This window comes from Staurois parvus, unplaced genomic scaffold (assembly GCF_062004578.1).
Source record: "Staurois parvus isolate SC_StPar_1 unplaced genomic scaffold, SC_StPar_1.0 ptg000176l, whole genome shotgun sequence".
Lineage (NCBI taxonomy): Eukaryota > Metazoa > Chordata > Amphibia > Anura > Ranidae > Staurois > Staurois parvus.
The window spans coordinates 3,735,604-3,760,391 of record NW_028317972.1 but is presented as its reverse complement, the minus strand read 5'-3'; the positions used below and the strand labels follow the sequence as shown (position 1 = coordinate 3,760,391).

The 24,788-nt window shown below is 41.9% G+C and overlaps 1 protein-coding gene across 1 annotated transcript; it reads left to right on the top strand.

Moving 5' to 3' along the window:
- On the top strand, positions 1–24,490 carry LOC149462358 (uncharacterized). Its single transcript, XM_089677066.1, has 7 exons — positions 1–202; positions 10,276–10,409; positions 11,079–11,199; positions 15,689–15,810; positions 18,532–18,602; positions 20,127–20,274; positions 21,209–24,490. The coding sequence occupies exons 1-7, from the start codon at positions 128–130 to the stop codon at positions 22,488–22,490; spliced, it is 1,953 nt and encodes a 650-aa protein (XP_089533192.1). The 5' UTR covers positions 1–127; the 3' UTR covers positions 22,491–24,490.
- The last annotated feature ends 298 nt before the right edge of the window (positions 24,491–24,788 follow it).

Here is a 24,788-nt window from a genome sequence, read left to right as displayed (position 1 = left end):
ACTGCAGCAGCACGCTATTCCGCTGTCCAGGGTGCTGATCCTGTAGCGATGCGCTCGGCACTCTACAGCTTGTGAGCGGCGATCCTCGCTGTGCCTGGTTGGTTGCCTAAGAGACGCAAGACGCTGAATGGCAGCCTGCGAGGAGAAGCGTGCCCGGGATAGTATGGGGGCCCGGGGAGAACACGGGGAGCGGGCTGAGCAGGTAACTGCGGGGAAATACGGAGGGGGGAGGGGGGCTGAGCCATGTGGCCATGTGTTTCCTCATACTGCCAGCTTGGGGGAGGGGGGGAGCATAATACTCTCGGAGGGAGGAGGGGGTTCAGGACGTCTGTACTGGCTGATCATGGGGGCAATATTCTAACAAATCCAACCAACCGCATGCAATGCATCCTACAATCATGCCCGATCACACTGGTACACTGTCACATTTTATGGTTTTATCTGATCACCTGGTAAATCATTGACTTGTCACTCAAAAAAATACACCTTAACCCATTCAATACCGGGCAATCTTACACCTTCCTGCCCAGGCCAGTTTTCAGCGCTCTCACACTTTGAATGACAATTGCGCGGTCATACAACATTGTACCCAAACTAAAATTTTATCATTTTCTTCACACAACTAGAGCTTTCTTTTGGTGGTATTTAATCACCGCCGGGGTTTTTATTTTTTGCTAAATTAACAAAAAAAGACCAAAAATTTTGAAAAAACATGTGTTTCTTTGTTTCTGTTATAAAAGTTTGCAAATAAATAATTGTTCTTCATAAATTTAGGCCAAGATGTATTCTGCTACATGTCTTTGGTGAAAATAACCCAAATTAGGATGTATTTTTTAGTCTGTAGGAAAGTTATAGAGTTCACAATCTATGGTATAGATCTGAATATTGATCAATCCTGAAGTACTGACAGCCAATCTAATTTCTTGAGGTCCAAAAATGTCAGAACAGTACAGATATCCCCCAAATGACCCCTTTTTGCAAAGTAGACAGTCCGACGTACTTCATAAGAGACATGGCGAGTTTTTTGAAGTTGTATTTTTTCTGGCATAATTTTTTGGAAAATTAAAAAATTAAAAAAATTAGTTTCACTATTTTTTTTTTACATACTGTCACCAGTGCAGTACAGCGTCATCATATAACTGGCATGGCGGTGATCAGGGACACTGACTGGTAAAAGTATAAAAAAAATATATATATATATATTTAAATTTTTTTTATTATTTTTTATTTTTTATTACATTTTTCTTTTTTTAAAGATTTCTTTTTCATATTTTACTATGACCAAAGTAGTACAATGTTACCATAGTAACATTGTACTACTTTGGGGAAGTGATCAGTATTTTTTTTTTTTTTACACAATTTGCTTATAGCAAAGTATTACTTTGCTATAAGCAAGCATTTACCTGAATGACAACGATTCATTCAGGGTTTTTTTTTTTTGTGCTTAGCTGTGATTTGGCCACAGCTAATCACATGACATGTGCATGTGATTAGCTGTGACCATTCACAGCTAGACACTAGTATACAATGGATGGCATGAATGAAGCCATCCATTGTATACAACTGTCATGTGACCTGCTGTGATTGGTCACAGCAGGTCACATGGTACCGGCAACAGGGGCCAATACTCAGATCTGTCATCGGCCGTGTCCGAGGTACACGGCCGGTGACAGATCACGCCGATGCGCGGCTATGCAGGAGCGCAATCTGCGCATGTGTGGGAGGACACCATATGGCGTCCACCCGGAACGCTGATGACATTTGCCGGCCGCCATTCAGCCATAGGGCGGGTGGCAAATGGTAAAAAATGCACAGTGCATTTTTAGCGCGTTTCCATTGACCTCAGTTCACGCTAGTCCGTAGGCTGCAGACTGGTTGCGGGTGCAGGAATCACACCTGTTCCCAGACCCACAACCAACTGCAGCCAAATCCCGCATTTTGCGAGACACGCTGGGATGTAATTCAATCTGAATGGCACCCCCATACACCTCAGCCTGCAGCGCGATTGCGAGAACTGCTGGGAAACGCAGCACCACAGCTCATGTGTTATAGAATAGGAAGAAGGGTCAGCCGCACACCAGAGGATTGATGAGTATAGTGTATATTTATTAATCCATAGACCACACAAAATACCAGGACATGAATACAGGACTTGTTAACGCGTTTCACATGATCTCCTGCTTAATTATGATGGATTAATAAATATAGACTATACCCATCAATCCTCTGCTGTGCGGCTAACCCTTCTTCCTATTGCATGGTGTGTGGTGGCGAGCCAGAGTCTGCACCTGTCATGGATTGATCTGAAGGGCCCCCTCCATACAAAAATATGATAACTACAAAATGATTTTGTTTTTTTAACATGTATTTGAGAAAGTGGATTTTTTCCTGCAAAATCTATAAAAGTTTATACTCTGGTTTATTGTATCAGTTTAAAGACCAACTCTAGGAATTAGAAAAAATTGATCCTAGTAGTGCCCTCCATGCCCACCCCACACTGCACAGGTTAAATGCCTGCTATTTCTAAGGGGTAGAGGAAGAGGTATTATTACTTACTCCATCCCCTGCTCTGGCCGCCTTTTTTCTGCTGAGGCGGTTCCTCAGCATCATCATTTACAATCAGGGGCGGACTGACCATTTGGAAACTCGGGCACTGCCTGAGGGCCCGGGGGTTAATAGGGGGCCCCATGAGATGCCCCTGGTACCTTTTTCATAGGCTTTTTTGAGTTTGGGCAAGGAAACAGGGGCCCCATGTTCCCCTATTGCCCGGGGGCCCCATGAGTTGTCAGTCCGCCCCTGTTTACAATGCAGGTCTTAGGAAGCTATTCAGAACAAATGTGAGCACGTGCTGAGAAGGAGGTGGCAGAAGATGTGAATGGTCTGAGGAGAGGATCTGGCATAGTTGCCAATACTGTACATTGTGTGCTGTGTTTGTTTGCTCAGGAATGCATGCAGGCTCATTCACATTGCACCAAAGCATGCAGCTGTACACGTTAGCAAGAGCGTGCATGCTGGCACATGTTAGCTCACATCTGCTGCCAGAACTGGTGCCAAATGCCTTATATAGGGACAGTTGATGTGCTCAGAGTTTGCTGGATGATCTTCAGCTACCAGTGCTCCTCATTACTGTGATCTTTGGACTACCTGTTTTGCCTGCCTCTGGACCTTCTTGCTGCCTGACTCCTGGTTTGACACCGGCTTGTTCTAAAACCTCTGCTTCTCTTGTTTAACCATGTATGACTCTGGCTTGCTTCTTTGACTACTCTCCTTCCTACTGCACTGGACCCCTGTGAATGACCTCTGCTCTGTTCTTGACCATGTTCCTGCCTACTCCCTGGCTTACCTTCCCATGTATGATTTCGGCAACCATCCTGACTACGCTTCCTCAGTCCAGTTCTGCCAGGCTGATTTCGCTTATTCCTCAAGTGCCACCTCATTTGTGGTTGCTGCCTTGGTCTTGCTACATCTCTAAGGGCATCTGTCCTGGCAGATAAGCTGACAGCCAGCTTATCAAGGGTATTTATTTGTTCTGCTCAGAGTTGGACTTTAAATTAATTTTGGCATCTCAAGAAAACCATGCATACCCCTTTAAGGAAGTTAGCCTACAACTGTGTGTGTGTATGTCATGCATTTGTAAAAGGTGTGACTGTCATTGAGAAAATAAACCAGCTCTTTAGTTATCAGTTAGTTAGTGAGGAAAGTTGATTAAAAGGACATTTAGTGTAGAGGTAGGTCTGGCCAGCATTGTCAGCCTACAGCAACCTTTCAGCTCCAGAGAAAGAGGCTTGTCCCTCAAAACATGTCAGGTGACTTGTCTAAACTGAATGTTTCTGACGAGGTCCTTCAACTTGATCATCTAGAACACAGATGTCAAACTGGCGGCCCTCCAGCTGCTGCCAAACTACAAGTCCCATGAGGCGTTGCAAGATTGACATTTACAAGCATGACTCTCAAAGGTAGAGGTATGATAGGACTTGTAGTTTTGCAACAGCTGGAGGGCTGCCAGTTTGACACCCCTGATCTAGAAGATGGGGATATTAGGAGGTCCTGTTCATGGGATGTGATGGATGGTTATATACCTGTAATTGTAATATTTGTGTTCGTATTTTACTTGGTTTTGTAAATAATGTTGTGCCAAAGGTGTTGCATAAGGTGGGTGCGCTTTCTCTTTTTGTGATTTTAAGGACAACCTCTTTATTCTGATTTATATAGTTATGTGTACAATAGTATGTATAACAGTATGCATTTACAGTTAGATCCATATATATTTGGACACAGGCATAATTTTAGATTTTTTCAGGTATTTACCAAAATATATTCAAGCTATAGTTATATAATGGATATGGGTTGAAAGTGCACACTCAGGTTTAATTTGAGGGTATGTACATCCAAATTGGAGGAAGGGTTTAGGAAGTACAGCTCTTAAGAATAGCCAACCCCCCTTTTTCAAGGGACCAAAAGTAATGGACAGTTGAATCAACAGCTGTTTCATGGCCAGGTGTGTGCTACTCCTTTGTTATTTCTTCATCATTTAAGCAGGTAAAAGGTCTGGAGTTGATTTTAAGGGTGGTATTTGCATTTGGAATTTATTGCTGTGAACCTACATCATGCTTTCAAAGGAGCTGTCCATGCAAGCGAAACAGCCCATTGTAAGGCTTCAAAAACGAAACAAATCCATCAGAGAGATAGCAGCAACATTAGGAGTGGCCAAATCAACAGTTTGGTGCATTATGAGGAAAGAAAAAAGCACTGGTGAACTCAGCAACATAAAAAAGCATGGACGTCCATGGAAGACAACAGTGGTAGATGATCGCAGGATCCTCTCTATAGTAAAGAAAAACCCATTCACAACATCCAGACAAGTGAAGGACACACTCCAGGAGGTGGGCGTATGATTGTCAAAGTCTACAATCAAGAGAAGACTTCACGAGAGCAAATACAGAGGGTTCACCACAAGGTGCAAACCATTCATAAGCCTGAAGAGTAGAAAAGCCAGATTAGACTCTGCCAAAAAACATATAAAAAAGCCAGACCAGTTCTGGAAAAGCATTCTTTGGACGGATGAAACTAAGATTAATCTGTACCAGAACGACAGGAAGAAAAAAGTATGGAGAAGTCTTGGAACAGCTCATGATCCAAAGCACACAACGTCATCTGGAAAACATGGCGGAGGCAGTGTGATGGCATGGGCGTGCATGGCTTCCAGTGGCACTGGGTCATTGGTGTTTATTGATGTTGTGACAAAAGACAGAAGCAGCCGGATGAATTCTGCAGTGTTTAGAGATATACTGTCAGCCCAGATTCAGCCAAATGCAGCAAAGTTGATTGGATAGCGCTTCACAGTACAGATGGACAATGATCCAAAACACACTGCAAAAGCAACCCAGGAGCTTTTGAAAGAAAAGAAGTGGAATATTCTGCAATGGCCGAGTCAATCACCTGATCTCAACCCAACTGAGCATGCATTTCACTTGCTGAAGGCAAAACTAAAGGCAGAAAGACCCACAAACAAAGAACAACTGAAGACAGCTGCAGTTAGAGCCTGGCAAAGCATCAGAAAGGAGGAAACCCAGACTTTGGCAATGTCCATGGGTTCCAGACTTCAGGCAGTCATTGCCAGTAAAGGAATTTCAACAAAATATTAAAAATTAACATTTTATTTAGGATTATATTCATTTGTCCAATTACATTTGAGCCCCTGAAAATGGAGGGACTGTGTATAAAAATGATTGCAGTTCCTAAAATTTGTACTTCATATTTCTGTTCAACCCCTTGAATTAAAGCTGAAAATCTGCACTTCAAATTAATTTGGATTGTTTCGTTTTAATTTATTCTGGTGGCATACAGAGCCAAAAGTATGAAAATTGTACCTGTGTCCAAATATGTATGGACCTAACTGCACATGTACAGTATTTACTTCACATATAACACATTTAACCTTTTAAGTATGTACTGTATATATTATCAATTACAATACTGTGATTTGCCATGTATAATAATTCCTGTGTATAAGGGGTTTACTGTTCCTGAAGTGCCCTGGAACCCCCAAGGTCTAAATCCAACCCTGCCCACAATAGTTTATATATTTATAATGAACTGGTACTTTGCCCATTAAGTTCACTTTAGTGCTAGATCCTGCAGCTGCATATATTCAGATTCCCTTTGCACCCCCAGTGCTCTGTTCACTGCTGGGAATAAAATCAAAACAAAAACAAATCCCCTTGTAAGCTCCATGTGGATCCCAGTTGGAGTTTACTCAGGGCTGACAACTTTCTTCCAGCCCCTACCTATGTGATAGTGCTGGGCTCTAAGTGGCATGTTACCAGCACGGTTACATGTTGGAAAGGAGAGTGAGCCCCATGGTCTACCATACCCAAAGGTACCAGGCATTTGCTCCTGATTCAAAAAAGATCAGCAGGGAAATGAAGGGATGAGTATGTGCAGCTGGCAGAGCTAATATTAAAAATAAAATGTTGCTTTGTCTTGCATAGGCAAAGGGCATGGTCACTTTAAGTATCTACACTATATTGCCAAAAGTATTGGGGCTCCTGCCTTTACACGCACACGAACTTTAATGGCATCCCAGTCTTAGTCTATAGGGTTCAATATTGGGTTGGCCCACCCTTTGCAGCTATAACAGCTTCAACTCTTCTGGGAAGGCTGTCCACAAGGTTTAGGAGTGTGTCTATGGGAATGTTTGACCATTCTTCCAGAAGCACATTTGTGGGGTCAGGCACTGATGTCGGACGAGAAGGCCTGGCTCGCAGTCTCCACTCTAATTCATCCCAAAGGTGTTCTATTGGGTTGAGGTCAGGACTCTGTGCAGGCCAGTCAAGTTCCTCTACCCCAAACTCGCTCATCCATGTCTTTATGGGCCTAGCTTTTGTGCAGTCATGTTGGAACAGGAAGGGGCCAAACCCAAACTGTTCCCACAAAGTTGGCAGCATGAAATTGTCCAAAATGTCTTGGTATGCTGATGCATTAAGAGTTCCCTTCATTGGAACTAAGGGGCCAAGCCCAATCCCTGAAAAACAACCCCACACCATAATCCCCCCTCCACCAAACTTTACGCTTGGCACAATGCAGTCAGGCAAGTAACGTTCTCCTGGCAACTGCCAAACCCAGACACGTCCATCAGATTGCCAGACAGAGAAGCGTGATTCATCATTCCATAGAAAATGTCTCCACTGTTCCAGAGTCCAGTGGTGGCATGCTGTACACCACTGCATCCAGCGCTTTGCATTGCACTTGGTGATGTAAGGCTTGGATACAGCTGCTCGGCCATGGAAACCCATTCCATAAAGCTCTCTACGCACTGTTGTTGTGCTAATCTGAAGACCACATGAAGTTTGGAGGTCTTTAGCTATTAACTCTGCAGACAGTTGGTGACTTCTGCGCACTGTGCGCTTCAGCATGCTGACCCTGCTCTGTCTTTTTTCGTGGCCTATCACTTCGTGGTTGAGTTGCTGTTGTTCCCAGTTGCTTCCACTTTCTTTCAATACCACTAACAGCTGAATATTTAGTAGCAAGGAAATGTCACAGATGGACTTATTGCACAGGTGGCAACCTATCACGGTACCACGCTTGAATTCACTGAGCTCCTGAGTGTGACCCATTCTTTCACAAATGTTTGTAGAAGCAGTCTGCATGCCTAGGTGCTTGATTTTATACACCTGAATCTAATGATTTGGAGGGGTGTCCCAATACTTTTGGCAATATAGTGTATATTTATCAGGACAGAGGTTAGGGTGAGCTGATTGGCAGATCCTCATTGCAATGGGTAGCTGGCCTGAATCTGGAAATCATCAAGTATATGATCAGCAGTGTAAGCTCAAACTAAACGTGGCTTGTCCTGTAATTGCAGCAGTTGTTCTGGAAAGATGCTAAGCACAGTCTTTGATATGGAGTTAGCCACCTAGAAAAATAATGAAAATATCACAGAGCAAGCAGGGTAAAAATATTACAATCACAAACAAATCGAAGAATGCTGCTGCCTAGGGACTGGCATACAATTCTACCACCTCCTAGAGGTCATCAGCCTTGCCAGACTGAAAGTTTCATATACAAGCACAAATGGAGTCTGTAGATGAAGTAGAGTACTGGGAGTCTTTATTCTATAAAGAACATACTATACAAAAGATAAAGGCCTTGCCTAAGGAACTTATGTTCCATATGTGCTTTCTGGAATAAAGTCTCTAGGTGTTCTACTCCACCTACAGACTCCACTTATGTTTGTACATAAAATGTTACAGATACATAAATGATTTTCAGGTAATATAATAATAACTCTAAGTGGTCACTGAAAATGCCATATAGTTATAGGTACATAAAATGGAGAAGGAACTGAAGTCAGAATTTGAAATCACAATCAGGCAAAACAATTATTTCTTTCAGGTTGGTGAAGAGTTTGTGAAAGAAAAAAAATAAGTGTTCTCCATAGCATCCGTGCCAGGACTAGAAAGGAGGAATTTGGGGGAAGATCTATGCAGACGCTGGTTTACTGGAGAAATATCTCCATTGAAAAAAAGGGCATCCATGGGGCACTGGGAGTTTGATATGCATTTAAACAAGGTAGTAGAAGGGGAAAAAATATTTGAAGAGCTCAGTGGCTCAGGCTATATCGACAATAGGCAGGGCCAGCCTACCATGGGTACTCCAGCAGGTCACCAGGAAAAAGTGTGCACATATGGAAGGAGCGCCAGACCAAACAATAAGGCTCCATGTACACGGGGCACTTCTGAATGATGGAAACTGACTGCTGGAAAACGTAGGTTAACAAACGTCTGTTTAGCCGCGTTTGCATAACGCGTTTATGTGCGTTTGCGTTTAGAAGCATTTTTTAAAGATAAGCACAGAAGAACCTCCCAAATGCCCAGAATGCACTGAAAACTGGTAAATTGTTAACTATTTCAGACTGTGTCAGAGAAATACAGAGAGTAGAAGCAGAGACAGCAGAATGTGTTGACATTAGCTAGGTGTGAGTTGCTCATTAACATTTCTTTTGTTTCCAAGGGTGGGAAAGGTGTCTGGTAGAGTGTCATTAAGGTCACCTGGCAGAGGGTCTTCATGAGGAATTTTAGGTGTGAATGGGCATTAACATATCTTTTGTTTCCAAGGGTGGAAGAGGTCTGAAAAGTGGTAAATTGTTAACTATTTCAGACTGTGTCAGAGAAATACATAGAGTAGAAGCAGAGACAGTAGAATATGTTGACATTAGCTAGGTGTGAGTTGCTCAATAACATTTCTTTTGTTTCCAAGGGTGGGAAAGGTGTCTGGTAGAGTGTCATTAAGGTCACCTGGCAGAGGGTCTTCATGAGGAATTTTAGCTGTGAATGGGCATTAACATATCTTTTGTTTCCAAGGGTGGAAGAGGTCTGAAAAGTGGTAAATTGTTAACTATTTCAGACTGTGTCAGAGAAATACATAGAGTAGAAGCAGAGACAGTAGAATATGTTGACATTAGCTAGGTGTGAGTTGCTCAATAACATTTCTTTTGTTTCCAAGGGTGGGAAAGGTGTCTGGTGGAGTGAGTCATTAAGGTCACCTGGCAGGGGGTCTTCATGAGGAATTTTAGGTGTGAATGTGCATTAACATATCTTTTGTTTCCAAGGGTGGGAGAGGTCTGAGGTGTGAATTGGTCATTACAATGTGTGACAAGCTTGGTAGGAACATCCTGTGTTCAGTGTTTTGTCCATCTGAGTACCTTGAAAATGCTTTGCATGCATTTTTCATGATGAAAAAAAGTCTCTGGACAGCATTAGGAACTAAAAGAGTTAAAAACAATTTTCAGACGCAAACGCTTATAAACATGATTTGCCGCGTTTAGACGCGTTTACAAGCGTTTTGATTTTGAAACGCTGATAAAATCAGCTGCCGAATGCAAGTTTTCTGCGTTGAAAAAACAACTGTAAACGCCTGTAAATGACTGTAAACGAAGATGTGTACATGGACACATAGGTAAACAGGGTGAGTTCAGGGGCTGCTGAAAAAAACGCTGAACAGTTTATGAGCTGAAGTGTACATGAACCCTAAGAGTGTGGTAACCTCTGGAGGAACCCTAGCTGAGAAACTCTGCAGTAGGGAATAGTTTTTAACGGACTGGCATATCTCAGTGCAGTTTTCAAGACTTGCTTATCTCTAGTCAGGATCTTATTTAATCTCTAGCAATTGTATTTACTTATAGGAGTGTTTAGCTTCGATTTTTTTACAATTAATTAGTTATAGGGCGTGAGGGGCTTTTCTGTCCAGACTTCAACTTTAATTTGTATTTTGCAGGGTGTAAATCGTCCAGACAGCACAAAAAATTCTTCAGCACCAAGAGTATCTCCATATGCGAAGAGAAGTATTACACAGAGACACCAGCGTAAAAATACATCTAACGCAAATCCAGGAGTCATATCCAGGGCAAGGTAAATCATTTTGCTGATAGGTACTTCCAGGTATGGAGGAGCATATGGCTTAGTCTGTTTCCTTCAATATGACAACACATGATGGTGGGTCACTCAAGCTCTCATGTATCATGCAGAATACAACACATCCTGCACATGAGTGTTGTGGTCTAGTACAGGGGCGGACTGACAACTCATGTGGCCCCTGGGCAATAGGGGATCATGGGGCCCCTGTGTCCTTGCCCAAACTCAAAAAAGCCTATGAAAAAGGTACCAGGGGCATCTCATGGGCCCCCTACTGACCCTGGGCCCTCGGGCAGTGTCCGAGTTTCCAAATGGTCAGTCCGCCCCTGTTTGTCACACATTTATTCACATATTGTATTGTCTGGGGTGTAGCGTAGGTTTTTTCCCCTTTTTTTCAGCCAAATTATATTGTAAGGATTAATGAAGTTCTCAGTATGGCAGTAAATGTCCAACACTTATGTAACTACAGAACCTAGCTCAACTGACCCAGCAGACTTGAAGTTGGAGTTCCACAGCCATGACTTCTTGGTTTAAAGATTGTTCATAAGCAAAGTTTTTGCATTAAAAATAAATAGTTGACAGGTTCATATATTACTTTGCTGTCACTGACGTTTCATGAAAAACTTTGACAAACATCCTGTTTGACATTTATAAGTATTTTCTCAGCAAATCAAAGCAGACTTCCAGATTGCCATCTCATAAACCCACATGCTCAAGTGCACCAGCCACCACAGTTCGACTGCCAGCGGAGAGAAAAACAGCTCCAAATCCACCACTTAACGCCAAGGTTAGTATGCAAGCAAGACACTGATTAATATCTGTTTGGCTCTTCAGATTCAGATACTTACATAGCAATAGATAATCAACTCTAATGACTTAATGAGGAAAAATAATACAAGATTACAATGTTTTATTGTTGCCCGCTCAGTGTTACAGACTAGATGCCCTAATGCAGGCCATAGATGGGTCGAAAATCGGCCGATTTTTCGGCCGAAAATAAAATCGGCCGATTTTCGGATCGTTAGTGGGCGATTTGGTCGGCCGATTTTTGGTATTTTGGCCGTTTTTTTTTTTCGGTAAAGTTGGAAAAAAATCGGCCGATTTTACCGATCGGCCGATTTTCGCGGCAATTAGTGGGCGAATCGGCCGATTTTTTACCGATAAAAAACCTGCGCATGAGCAGTGACCTGCAAGAGGAAGACAAAAAGAAGAAAAAGAAGAAGAGGATGAAGAAGAGGATGAAGAAGAAGAAGAGGAAGAAGAAGAGGATGAAGAAGAAGAGGATGAAGAGGATGAGGATGAAGAAAAAGAAGAAGAGGATGAGGATGAAGAAGAAGAAGAAGAAGAGGATGAAGAAGAAGAAGAGGATGAGGATGATGATGAAGAAGAGGATGAGGATGAAGAAGAGGATGAGGATGAAGAAGAAGAGGAGGAGGATGAGGATGATGAAGAAGAAGAAGAGGATGAGGATGATGACGAAGAAGAAGAAGAAGAAGAAGAAGAAGAAGAGGATGAGGATGAGGAAGAAGAAGATGAGGATGAAGAAGAAGAAGAAGAAGAAGAAGAAGAAGAGGATGAGGATGAAGAAGAAGAGGATGAAGAAGAAGAGGATGAGGATGAAGAAGAGGATGAGGATGAAGAAGAAGAAGAGGATGATGAAGAAGAAGAGGATAATGATGATGAAGAAGAAGAGGATGAGGATGAAGAAGAGGATGAGGATGAAAAAGAAGAAGAAGAAGAAGAGGATGAGGATGAAGAAGAAGAGGATGAGGATGAAGAAGAAGATGAGGATGAGGATGAAGAGGATGAAGAAGAGGATGAGGATGAAGAAGAGGATGAGGATGAGGATGAAGAAGAAGAAGAAGAAGAAGAAGAAGAAGAAGAAGTAGGATGAAAATAAGAATAATTCCAGTCCAGCAAAAAGTGTATCTGCAGAGAGCTCCGCTATTTCTGACAGTTCTCTGACAGTTCCTTGACATTTACAGCGGTTGAAACATTGTATCTATTTGTTTCCGAATAAAAACATCTGTATCCTAAATGGAAATAAATAGATACAATGTTTCAACCGCTGTAAATGTCAAGGTACTGTCAGAGAACTGTCAGAAATAGCGGAGCTCTCTTCAGGGACACTTTTTGCTGGCTGTAGAAGGGATGAAAATCGGCCGATTTTTTTTACCATTGATGGCAACGTCGGCCGCTTGAACGACCGAATTTTCGTTTTTTAAAAGAAAAATCTGCCGTTTTTCTCCCCATCTATGGCCTGCATAAGTCAGAGGTAATTATCAGTCAGAGGGTCTCAGGTCCAGTTTTGTGTTTATAGGCAAAACTCCAATTTGACCTGGTGATGTCATTTCAGAGACCTTGTATTTCTGATTACAGCCAGTCAGATACTGCATGTACTTTTCTAAGACAGGTAAAACATTTTCATTTCCACACACAAAATTGCCCCTATATGCCTTATCTGTTGATAATCCTCTGCATAGATTGACTGGAGTCTCACAGCTGACAGATTTACGTGATAGATTTAGGGCAATTTGATCTGCCTGTGAGGACAGGTTTCAGTCCTGTAAAGCAAAGTGTTTTCAGTCTGAGAAATCACCTTAAAGTGGTTGTAAACCTCAGACATGAACTATGAACAAAGCATATCCCATTTTAATATTTACTTGTCTCGATCCAGAGCACTGAGTGTCATTTCTCATCGCTGCCTTGTTCCTTTTCTATCTGCTTGAGTCAGTTCTGACAGGTTTTCCTGACACCAAGAGAAAAAAGGTGACAGGAGAGGGACCTCCAGCACACAGTCTGTGATTGACAGCTTCACCTCTGCTCCTATGTTCTGTGTGGAGGAGGGGGGTGTCTCTTCCCTCTAATAAGCTCTCAGAGCTCTCCTCACTGAGCTCTGCACAGTGTAACTTCAGCTTCCCACCCCTTGCTGAGGGATCCTGTGAGTGAGTTCTGCACTTGTTGGATGTAGAGAAGATATTGCTGCAGATAAACAGGTACAATGAATGTAGGAGGATTGGTTTCTTCTTTGTATATCACCTGAGGCCAATCACTTCACTGGGTACATGTGAGGGTTTACATGCACTTTAAAGAATGTCAACCCAACTTTTCATATTATTATTATTATTATTATACAGGATTTATATAACGCCAACAGTTTGCGCAGCGCTTTACAAAATGAAGGTAGACATAACAGTTACAATATAATTTGATACAAGAGGAAACAGAGGGCCCTGCTTGTTAGAGCTTACAATCTAGAATTCATGATATGTGCCTGCTGTACCATGTACTAGTATGAAAAAGTATCCTGTTCTCTTTGTATTGCTTCCTTTATGTGAAATCCTGGTGTTCCTGCTAGTTCCTTGGCCTCCCTATTGAAAACTGACCTCACTAGACAGAAGAGCACAGCGTGGTCAGTTTTCTGGCTGTGCTGGGTGCTAATCTAATGATTAGGCTTGTACTGACACACCCATCCTGCACAGCCATTCACTGGGAAGATCAATGTGCTGCTGTGTCTCCTCCCTGAACTCCTTATGCAGCTGAAAACAGAGGGTATGTGATCACTTATAAAAAAAGGGAAAAAGGGTATTTATATATATTTTTTTAATATCTATACACGGATGTTTGCCTTTCATTTAAATTTTAAACTGAATGGGGTGTTTTACAAGGTGAGGGTTTACATATACTTTAACATAAAACTACGTATCATTGGATTGAAATGTATATCTGTTGCAATTTACGTGCCTAATGGACCGCACCTCCACCTCCTCTCTTGTCCAGAAACCTTTCTAACTACCTTACTCCTCCCTTTAACCTAAACTTTCTTCCATTCTCTAACTTTGAGCAGTCTATCTTGATTATTCACACTACACCCAAAACTCAAAGATTGATTACATATACAAGTCTACACTAAGACCCACGCAGCATCTAAGGCTAAGAACGTAAATGTATGGCTCCTGGAAATCCTTAGCTATTGCTATTGTGCAAGTGAATGTGTAGCATTGTTATTTATTATACCTGGAATATTATTATTATTATTATACAGGCTTTATATGGCGCCAACAGTTTGCTAAGCACTTTACAATATAAAGGGAGACAATACAGCACTGATACAGTTCAATACAAGAGGGTTAGGAGGTCCCTGCTCCTTGGAGCTTACAATCTAAGAGGGAGGGGCTGGTGGTACAAAAGGTAATAATTGTGGGGGATGAACTGATAGGAGAAATAGAAGATTCGGTTATTAGCTGAAGGCAGGATAAACTTCCCTGAAGAGATAGGTTTTCAGAGATCGCCTAAAAGTGGGCAGAGTAGGCGATAGTTGGATAGATTGGGGTAGAGAGTTCCAGAGGATGGGGTAAGGCTCTGGAGAAGTTCTGGAGATGAGCATGAGAGGAGACAAGGGAGCTAGAGAGCAGGAGATCGTGGGAGGAGTGGAGAGGACGGTTTGGGTGATTGTCAGGGATGCGGGTATGACCAGAAGTGTGTGGACTGACACAGGGAAACGCAGGCTTCAGATATAGTAAATAATATAATTTATTAAGACTAACAATACAAACGCAGTGCAAAACTAAACATAAACACAGTGCAAACAAACTTAACCAAACCTTCAACAGATAACAAACATACAATACAAGAGTAGTCAGGCAGGCCGGGTCGGTAGCAAACGGGCAAACGGAGTACCAGGAGCAGGCGGGAGAGTGGTCAGGACTAGCAGAGGTCAGTACAGGCAGAGTTCAAGCAGAGTCAGGACAGAAGTAACAGGATCAGGAAACCAGGGCCAAGCAAACAGTACAACAAGGCACAGACTGCAGGTCTGGCCATCCCTTAAATACACCACCTGCAATCAGCCCCAGGTGATGGCTAATTGCCGAAGTGAGCCTCTGGTTGCTGAGAGCACCCGCTGGCCAGTCCTAGTACTGCAACCCACAAGGCAGGTGAGTCCCACCACTATTGGCGAGTCCATTCCTACAGTGATATTTGGAGACAAGATTGGTGATGTAATTTGGGGCAGAGGCTTTATATGTTATTTGGTAATGTATTGAATTTTAATCTGTTGCGCAATGGGAAGCCAGTGGAGAAATTGGCAGAGAGGGATGGCAGATATGGAACAATAAGTAACGTGGATGAGTCTGGCAGCAGCATTTTTACCAGTTTGTCTTACTGCCCTCTACTTTATATTTAAATAGCTGTACTTGGAATGAAACCTCACTGTCTTGTTCACATGCATATCTCTCTGTATAATTTAATAAAATTCAATGTATCTCTGTTGTCCATAGCAAGGAGTGTGCAATACAAGTCTTGGGGTGCCTAGAGAGAGGCAGAGTGCTCCTTTAACACAGCTGCGCCATCAGAGGCAGGCCACGTACATGATGGTACCAGTCAGGATGAAGAAGGCTGAGTAAGTGAGCACAGGGTTATTTTGTCTGAGGATTCTTTGGCAGGTTATGAGTGCAAAACATGGAGATTCCAGAGTTCATCTCAGCGTAAGACAATGACAGTCTGGATATGCAGGGATGTGGTTAAAGTCCAGTTGAATTTTCACACCTTTGTTTATCTCTTTATAGGCAATTATACCCACATGAGTTGTGCTGGGAAAATCTTTTAAATGGTGTTCTTTGCTGGCAGAGCTGAGTAACAGCAACACCTTTTCTTTTCTATAGTGTTTATTCGATTTTTCATAAGAAAGAAGTTACAAACTGGTACAGAATACATATACATCCATTCCCCCCTCATACAAACTGCTGCCCTTTCGGGCAATGTGCAGAATAAGTTTCATAATACTTATCTGTTGATGGTGACCACAGGGGTCCCTTAGGGACCTGTAGATGGAAGATCTGCAACAACAAGATAACAGAAAAAACTAAATCTAATGTAAAACTGTTTATACGGGTCATGGTGGTCTGAGACAACAGACCTGACAAAGTGGGCAATCGCCCTCAAATGTTCAACAGGCAATAAGGGGATATGTCCCTCATGGCCCTTGGTTAGTGAGTGTTCAAAACCAGAGAAGGGATTTGAGAAAAAAAAAAAAAAGAGAAGGCGAAATGAAATAGAGAGAGGAGTGAGAATAGAGATAGGGGAAGTAAAGGAAAGAAACAAGGAAGATGTAAAGGACGTTTGGTGGAGAAGGATCCCGCTAGCAGTCGGGTGCGGGCAGCAAGACGATTAATGTTTATCGACACTCCCATGTCGACCATCATCCATCCTCGGATGATGCTGAAAGGTATTGCATCCAAGGATCCCAGGTTTTTTCAAAATATGCCATCCTGCCCTGAAGAACAGCGGTCAAACGTTTGTTGACCATTTTCCACGTTAGCTTAGTCTTCAGGAGATCAAGGGAGACCAAGGGGGACCACCAAGAGCATGCAATGGATAGCCTGGCAGCAATAAATATAAATGCGATCAGGCGTTTCACATATCTGGGTACCCCCTCCACTGGCTTCCCTAGGAGAGCAACAGCAACACCTTTTAACACATGCTTACACAGACTTGTATTGCAGAGAAAGGAAGGGGGTGTCTGCTACTGAGACTTGACTACTGAGAACATTGGGTGTAACTCTGGTGTCCAGTGGACTGCACAGTGATAGTCACCTAGAGCATTTAGAGGACTATTTATAAAACCTGTGTTGCATGAATGTCAAAAACATTCATGCAAGCTCAATTTGTTTTATTGTTTTCAAATAGATGAACTCCTTTATGAGCAGTTCCACCCAGTGGCTAAAATGGGATATATTTCCTCATTGAGATATTTCAGAAAACTATACTGCATTTTAGCCACTAGATGCAACTGATGATTCAGGAATTAATCTATTCCAAAACATATGGTGGAACTTCATTTAGCTTTCATGAGTGTTTCTGACATTTGTGCAACAACGGTTCCATAAATTGACCCCTTAGTGTTACAGGCTTTGAAGGCTTTGAAAAATGGAGGCTGAAAATGGAGGCCTAAGTTTAGCATTAGGAGCAAAGGTTACTAGAAAGTAAACCAGTCTAACCAATGTTGCATGTCTGATATTTGTCTGATCTTTTATATACCAAAAAAAGTTTCCTGTTACTTTTACCTGCTGTGTGTGTTTCTTTATAAGTAGTTTCACACCAGGGACAGGTAGTGGCGTCCCTAGGGGGGTGCAGGCCGCATTGAGTGACACTATCACAGGGGGTGCAGGATGCCAGCAGAGCTTCTGGGATCTGTGAAGGTCCTGGCCAGTTATTGGCGTGATCCCGGATTCCAGGCACAGTGACAGCTGCCCCCGGTGTAGCGATAAAATGAGTATCCTGCGAAGATATGTATCCCCTTAAACAGTTGCGCATGTGTCGGTTTCAGGTCGAAGAAGCTGATCGCCGATATCCAGCTTTAGCACAGAGCTACCACAGTTAACCCCTTACAGGCTGCAAACCGCTGAAGCTTATCCCGCGGATCACTATGGGTTGCAAGATCAGTTAACCCCGTATAGGTTGAACCTATACGGGGTTAACTGATCTTGCAACCCATAGTGATTCGCGGGATCAGCTTCAGTGGCTTGTAGCCTGTAAGGGGTTAACTGTGGTAGCTCTGTGCTAAAGTCAGAGTTTGGCACATGCACAGTTGCTTCAGGGGATACATATCTTCGCAGGATACTCATTTTACCACTACATTGGCACCACTCCTTCCTCTCTGGAGGGGTGACACCAACCCTAGGGACGCCTCTGGGGACAGGCACCATCAACTACCATCACCTTTCCAATCATTTGGCAGTTAGGACCATCTCATTGCACAGGGTAATGATAGGTGGCAGTACTTAGCCTTGAAGTCAGGCTCCTAATATCAACCTGAAATTAGTTACAGAGACACACACACAGGAAAGTTTCTAATGTCGATAATAGTTGGTATCTTATGGTGTTGACTCTTGGGGTGTATATTCACATTTATAAGATTTAATGTGACTAACAGGTTCATTTTAATGCCATGCTTTCAAAGTACATTATAGTTCAATAATTGCAGGTAAAAAAAGGGCAGTTCCTCTTTGCAGCTTATTGTTCGCACTTTTGCTGCTGCTGGAAAGACACAACCCCGCATTATACTCAAGCCACTGTTTCTTTTATCTTGCTGTTTAATACTTTCTGTGATTGTGTTTACCAGGTTAAAACTTTTGGACCCAGAAAAAGTGAAGAACTTGACCCCCCTAGGAGCAGCTATGCCATTTGAGCCAGGTACTGAGATTTCGAGGAAAAATTCTCTTTGTATTCATATAACTTTTCATATTTTTTTTTTTTTTTTTGCAAAGTGACTTTCGTGTATAAGAATCAGGTAGTTTGTGAAGATTATCAAACCTTTTCTTATACAAGAGGCTATGCTGTTTCTGCTTTAATCTAAACTATTAGATCTCAGTACAATACCCATTGTTGGCTGTCACATGGATCAGCTTCAATTCTGTTCTAGAGCTGGGGCTGCCACTGCCCAAAGACCAGCAATGCTAGATAGTAATAATAATAGTGGGTGCAGTGGGACATTAGACTGCAAAGTGTCATGGATAGTAGAGTGTTGTCTGAACAGCACTGTGGAATATGTCATAGCTTTACAATTGTATGATAATAGTGCATGACTGTGGTGGGAAATTAGAGTGTAAGCTCCTGTTTTGCATGCAAATGGCTCAGTGTTTCTTGTACAGCACTATGGAACATGTCAGAGCTTTATCATTGTATAATAATATAGTGTGTAAAAGTAGAGTGTAAAATCATTTAAAGCAGATACAGATGTAAATGGCTCACAATCCTTCATGAAGCACTGTGTATTATGTCAAATAAATGTAGAAAAATATTATATATATATATATATATGTATGGGCAGCACATTGGCTAAATGTTTAGCATTTCCGCCTGGCAGTACTAGGGTCGTTGGTTCGAATCCCAGCCATGACACCCCCTGCCTGGAGTTTGCATGTTCTCCCTGTGCCTGCGTGGGTTTCCTCCGGGTACTCTGGTTTCCTTCCACACTCCAAAGACATGCTGGTAGGTTATTTGGATCCTGTCTAAATTGGCCCTAAGATGTGTATGTAAGTTGGGGACCATAGATTGTACGCCCCTTCTTGAGGGTTAGGGACTGATGTGTATGTACAATATATATGTGTAAAGCGCAGCGTAAATTGACAGCGCTATATAAGTACCTGAAATAAATAGTATGACTGTCAAAATGACAAAGTGTAAGCTCCTCTGGTGCAGGGGTTTTATGTGAATGGTTCAGTACTCTCTATACAGCACTACAGAAAATGTCACGTGCTGTATAAATATATACTAGCATGACAGTTGTGAGATATGATGGCAGTGGAGAGAAACTGATGTGAACGGTTCGGTGTTCTCTGTACAACACTGTGGAATATACTATGGTGGGGACATTAGAATGTAAGGCCCTCTGGTGTAGATACTGATGTAAATTTGGTTTGTGCTATACAAACAACTGATTACTGGTGTGAAATGCAGTTATTGTTTAAATGTAAGTGTAGTCATTTTAATATTACTTCTGAATTATATCAGTGAATTGGAAGCATTTGCATGCTCTGAGTGCAATTTGTTTACAGCTCATGTATTCCCCTCTTTGCCTTTCAAAACACTTCTGCTTGGACCTTGAAAAAGGGGACATACCCCAAAAGTTTGTCCTGCAAATCGCAAGTCAGTGCAAATAAAAAAAGTATCACGGACAGTACTCAATTGTTTCTAAACACTTCTGTATGTTTGTAGAAACAAGAGAGAAGAGGCGGCACTCGTATCTTCACCAGGCACAAGCCAGCAGGCAGCAGTCTTTGAACTCCAGGAATGGAACAGTTCTCAGATTTCCAGTGAAACAGATGTCTCCCTCAAGGAAGAGCACTGGAATTCCTAGAAAACGGTGAGAGAGATTACTTTTTATGTAACAGAAGGTATTGTTCAGCTTGTGCTTTCTTTGTACGAAATGCAGGTTCAAGCCTAGTACACGCGATCAGAAAATCATACAAAAAAAATACAGCTTTCAAAATGATCGTACAATAATCTGATCATTAGTACACAGCTTTCGTCTGAAATTATTTGAAGGGACAAGCATGAAAATGTTTCTCATATGATACCAGGTTGTGCGATTTTTGTTTAATCAGTAGTTTTTAATAAATCAATAATACAATGAAAATACATTATTTCACTTCTGAATTTTTATTCGGTCATACAAGAATTTTCATAACTTTAGTAACCTCTTCTCTTTCGATATATCTTTTCGATTGGTATGCAATAGAAAAAAAAACACTTGATCATTCGTCCAATATTCTCATTGTGTGTATGGGACTTCAGTCTGATTGACTTATCTCTTGGAGACTCACTTGGTGTCTCTACCACATTTCTTGACTCTGCCCTCTGCCCCCTGCCCCAACAAAGTGTCTCTCCTTCGAATTCATTTTGTTCGGCAATCAGGCAAGTGGCACTTGGATCTCAAATGTATGTACGGATTATGTATCCAATTATAGTAAAAAAAATAGTTACATGTATCTTTACATTGGGCATAAATATCTCTGTAAACCTCCTGTGACCCCCTGCACAGCAACATTATGAGCCAGCAGACGTTTGTTATTTACTGCTATTCCTTTATTGTCCAATCACAGGAGAGATGATCCTGCCTATTTATTGAAAACGGGGAGTAGAGCGCTTAAACTGAATTTGCCCAGATAGATGTATGGCTGACCTGTATTTGTGAGAGCATGCTCTCGGGCCATCAATCTGATCTTTGCACTACTACTTACTGTATGTATACACATGAACAATTACTGAAGCATAATATTCATTTTACTTCTCTTCAGGCAGGACAGTAAACCATCTACAAACCCGAACAAAACCTCTGAAGATCATGAAAGCCACCTGACTCATCAAATAGATGGTCTGGTCCTTAGTGAGAAAGATAGTTCAGAATCTAGCTCATGTAACACCGGTCAAGAGTCTCACAACCCTCAAACTTCACCCCAGCTTATTGTCAACCAGAAATTTGTAAGCAAACATGATGAGACAGCTTGGATTGATGGTTTTTCCATAGTAGAAACACAAAATATAGATCCAATAGAACTGCTGACCTTTCAAACTATATCTACCAGGAAGGAAGAACAAATTTTGGATATTGGCAATAAAGATGTCAAAGAAGAATTCGATATTGGAACCAAAAAAGGAGTAATCCAAGGACAGCTGTTAGAAGAAGAAACAGAGTCTTATTCAGAGCTACACCTTGGTAGTAAGGAGAACCATGAAACTGAAGGACTTCAGCCTAAAGTAGCATCTGACGTCCTTATCCAGTCTGAAGCAGATACTTTAAATAACCCACAAGGAGATGTAAGCACCAAAACACAGAGTCAAGAAGATGCCACATCAAGTCATGAACACTTGAAGAAAAGTCCCAGGGTCAAAACAAAAAGTAAAAATGTCACATTAGGTCACAATCAACTGAAAGTAAGTCCTAGAGCTATTGATTCAGACACTACAGATGAGAGGTGTGTGTCATTACCAGCAAAACAGGACCCAATAACACTAAAAACCACCATGGACTTCAGCCAAACCTCAAGCCCAGCCGAGGAAAACATAGCAGACACAGGAGCATCTAGCAGCGAAGGGGACACCAAGTCACAGATTTCTTCATGGAGGAATGATGTCATAAGGAGGAGTCAGGGAGTACTGGTACTGACAAGAAGTACAGATGAAAATGCCATCTTCATCCCTAAACTTAAATTTGAGTTTACTCCTGACAACAGCATAGACTGGACTACATTACCTCAGCTGCTAACAAACAAACACAGCAATCACGTCAAAGAGAAAGACCCCAGTATTACAATGCCATGCACCCCTAGAGGACCGTCATTTAGCAAAAGTATCCTGAAGAAGTCCTCTGCTTCTCAAGGATTTATTCCAACTGCAAGGAGCAACTCTGAATCTATTCCAGGATCGTTTGGAGCAGAAAATTCTGCACAAGACAGTGTCCCTCCCCTCCATGGGATAGTGGACCTGTCCATTTCATTTCAAGGTAAATATGAGGGAGATGAAATACCAAAAGACATTCCCAAATTATTACTGATGGAGGAAGATAGCGATGAGGATTAGCAGACAGCTTCACATAACCTGTTGGGACAAAATAACTCCTGTGCACTTCCGGGGCAAGATTAACCCTTCCTGATATATAAAAAAAAAAAACTTTTGAAAAAGATTGAAGCATGGAAAAGATGGTGCCTATAGCAACCTGAATCTACTTCTTTTCCCAGTGCAAGAATGTGAACGGATTCAATTGTTTAGACAACAGCAATTTCTTGTTTTTATTAGCGAGCCATTTCACAATAACTGTGAATTCATCATTTTGAACAGACCAGTTCAGTGTTATAAATTACATAAATATGAATATTTCCCTTCTTTTACAAGCCTGCCTGAACAAATCTCTATAACTGTAAAAAAATTCCATTTGTACATTCTGTTCCTATGTTGATCTACAACAGGTTAGTATAGGTGTAAATGGCAAATCGTTCTGCCTTGGTACCAGAAACATGAGAGTGATCGATGTTATTTGAAACAAATTACTCGCCTTCCATCCCCCTGTATGTGAAGGAGTGTTAAAGTGGTTCTAAAGCCAAAACGTTTTTTACCTTAATGCATTCCCTGCATTGAGGTAAAAAACATTTAATGGCTTTCTGTCCTTTCCTCTTCACACAGGACTTGAGCAGCAGCAGGAGCCATGGGCAGTGAGGAGGAAGTGTGGGGCAGAGCTAAGCCCTGCTGTGTGCGTCTGTGGAGAACAGCTCCATAGACACACACAGCTTGGGAGCGAGTATGCACTGTGTTCCCATAGCAAGTGGATTGCTATGGGGGCACACGAAGAAGGAGGAGCCAAGATCTCTGGCAGGGGACCCTAGAAGAAGAGGTTCGGGGTCCGCTCTGTGTAATACCATCGCACACAGCGGGTGAATATAACCTGTTTATTATGAAAAAAAAAAACCCCACATACATATACCACTGCTCTGGAATCAGTGGGGGGGAGATCCTGTATCCGAGACTTGTCACTTAGGTATTTTCCAGCCATGGTATCAGACTGCCAGACAAATATCACCTAAGCATGTTCCACGGGGACAGCATTATATCTTTACTGATAAGGAAACTTACATTGAACAAACATTCAGTGAGGAAGTATTATTTAAAAAAAACCAAAACACTCTTTATATAAACCCTTTTGTTTAAATAAGGCCTAAGCTACAATTGTATTCTCCTGCTATGGAGTGGTTTACCCAATTGCTGGCAGTCACTTTATAAGTGCATTGGCATAGTGCAGTTTAAACATAATCTGTTACAAAAGGAAAATGCTTCCTATAGATACAGCTATTTCTTGACAGTCAGCATGCTAGTTCATGATAGTTTCCGGGCAGTATGCTAGTTTTGGGGCTATTGACTTACAACCAGTTTGCAGCCTAAGAGTCAAGATGGCAGATTCCATCTGAGGCTTTTCATATGTATTTCCTCTAAAATCATATGCATACACTCAGATCGCAAAATAACTTAGATATGATAGCATTGTCAAATAATAGGGCAAAGTGAGCTAATAGATCGTGCTGTGGGCAGCTATACACAGGGTTTTGTTCTCGGACTGAATTTTCATTGCTACACAGTTTTATCAGTCTTGGCCTGCTCTTTTAGAGTCGCAGCCTCGAGTGCTACACTTAAGTCTGCATTTTGACACACATCACAACAAATCAGAGCATGCATTAAAAACTTGAACTAAAATTCATGGATTTAAAAACACTACAATGTGTTTTATCCTCAACACATTACCACTTTGAACTCTTGTGCTCAAAAGTTTGCATACCCTGGCAGAAATCCTGAAACTTTGGCATTTATATTGAAAATATGACTGATCATACCAAAAAATTGTCTTTAAGGTTAGTGATCATATGAAGCCATTTATTATCATAGTTGTTTGGCTCCTTTTTTAAATCAGAATGATAACAAATCACCCAAAAGACCCTGATCAAAAGTTTACATACTGGAATGTTTGGCCTTGGTACAGACACACAAGGTGTCACACACGGGTTGAAATGCCAATTAAAGCTTAATTTCCCATATCTGTGGCTTTTTAAATTGCAATAAGTGTCTGTGTATAAATGGTCAACGAGTTTGGCAGCCTCATTGCTGTATATCTGCAGTGTGAGATCTAAGGCACTGCTGCATCTGACTGTTAGCCTCAAGAAGTTTGGTGATGTCTATACTGTGCTGCTCATCACTGTTCTTGCTGGAACCTTTGACGGGACGAAGAAAAGCCCTGCCTCTACCAAGATGGCCGCTTCCACACACAGACAGTGCACAAGAAGGCTTGTAAAGTCCATAAAGACCACAGGCAATACTGGGGACTAGTCCTTTGCC

Excerpts from the sequence above, each read along its gene's own strand:
- LOC149462358 (XM_089677066.1), top strand. The coding sequence starts at position 128 with ATGGCAGCCTGCGAGGAGAAGCGTGCCCGGGATAGTATGGGGGCCCGG. Across the intron at positions 203-10,275 it reads ACGGGGAGCGGGCTGAGCAG|GGTGTAAATCGTCCAGACAG; the intron begins GTAACTGCGGGG and ends TGTATTTTGCAG. Across the intron at positions 18,603-20,126 it reads AGCTATGCCATTTGAGCCAG|AAACAAGAGAGAAGAGGCGG; the intron begins GTACTGAGATTT and ends GTATGTTTGTAG.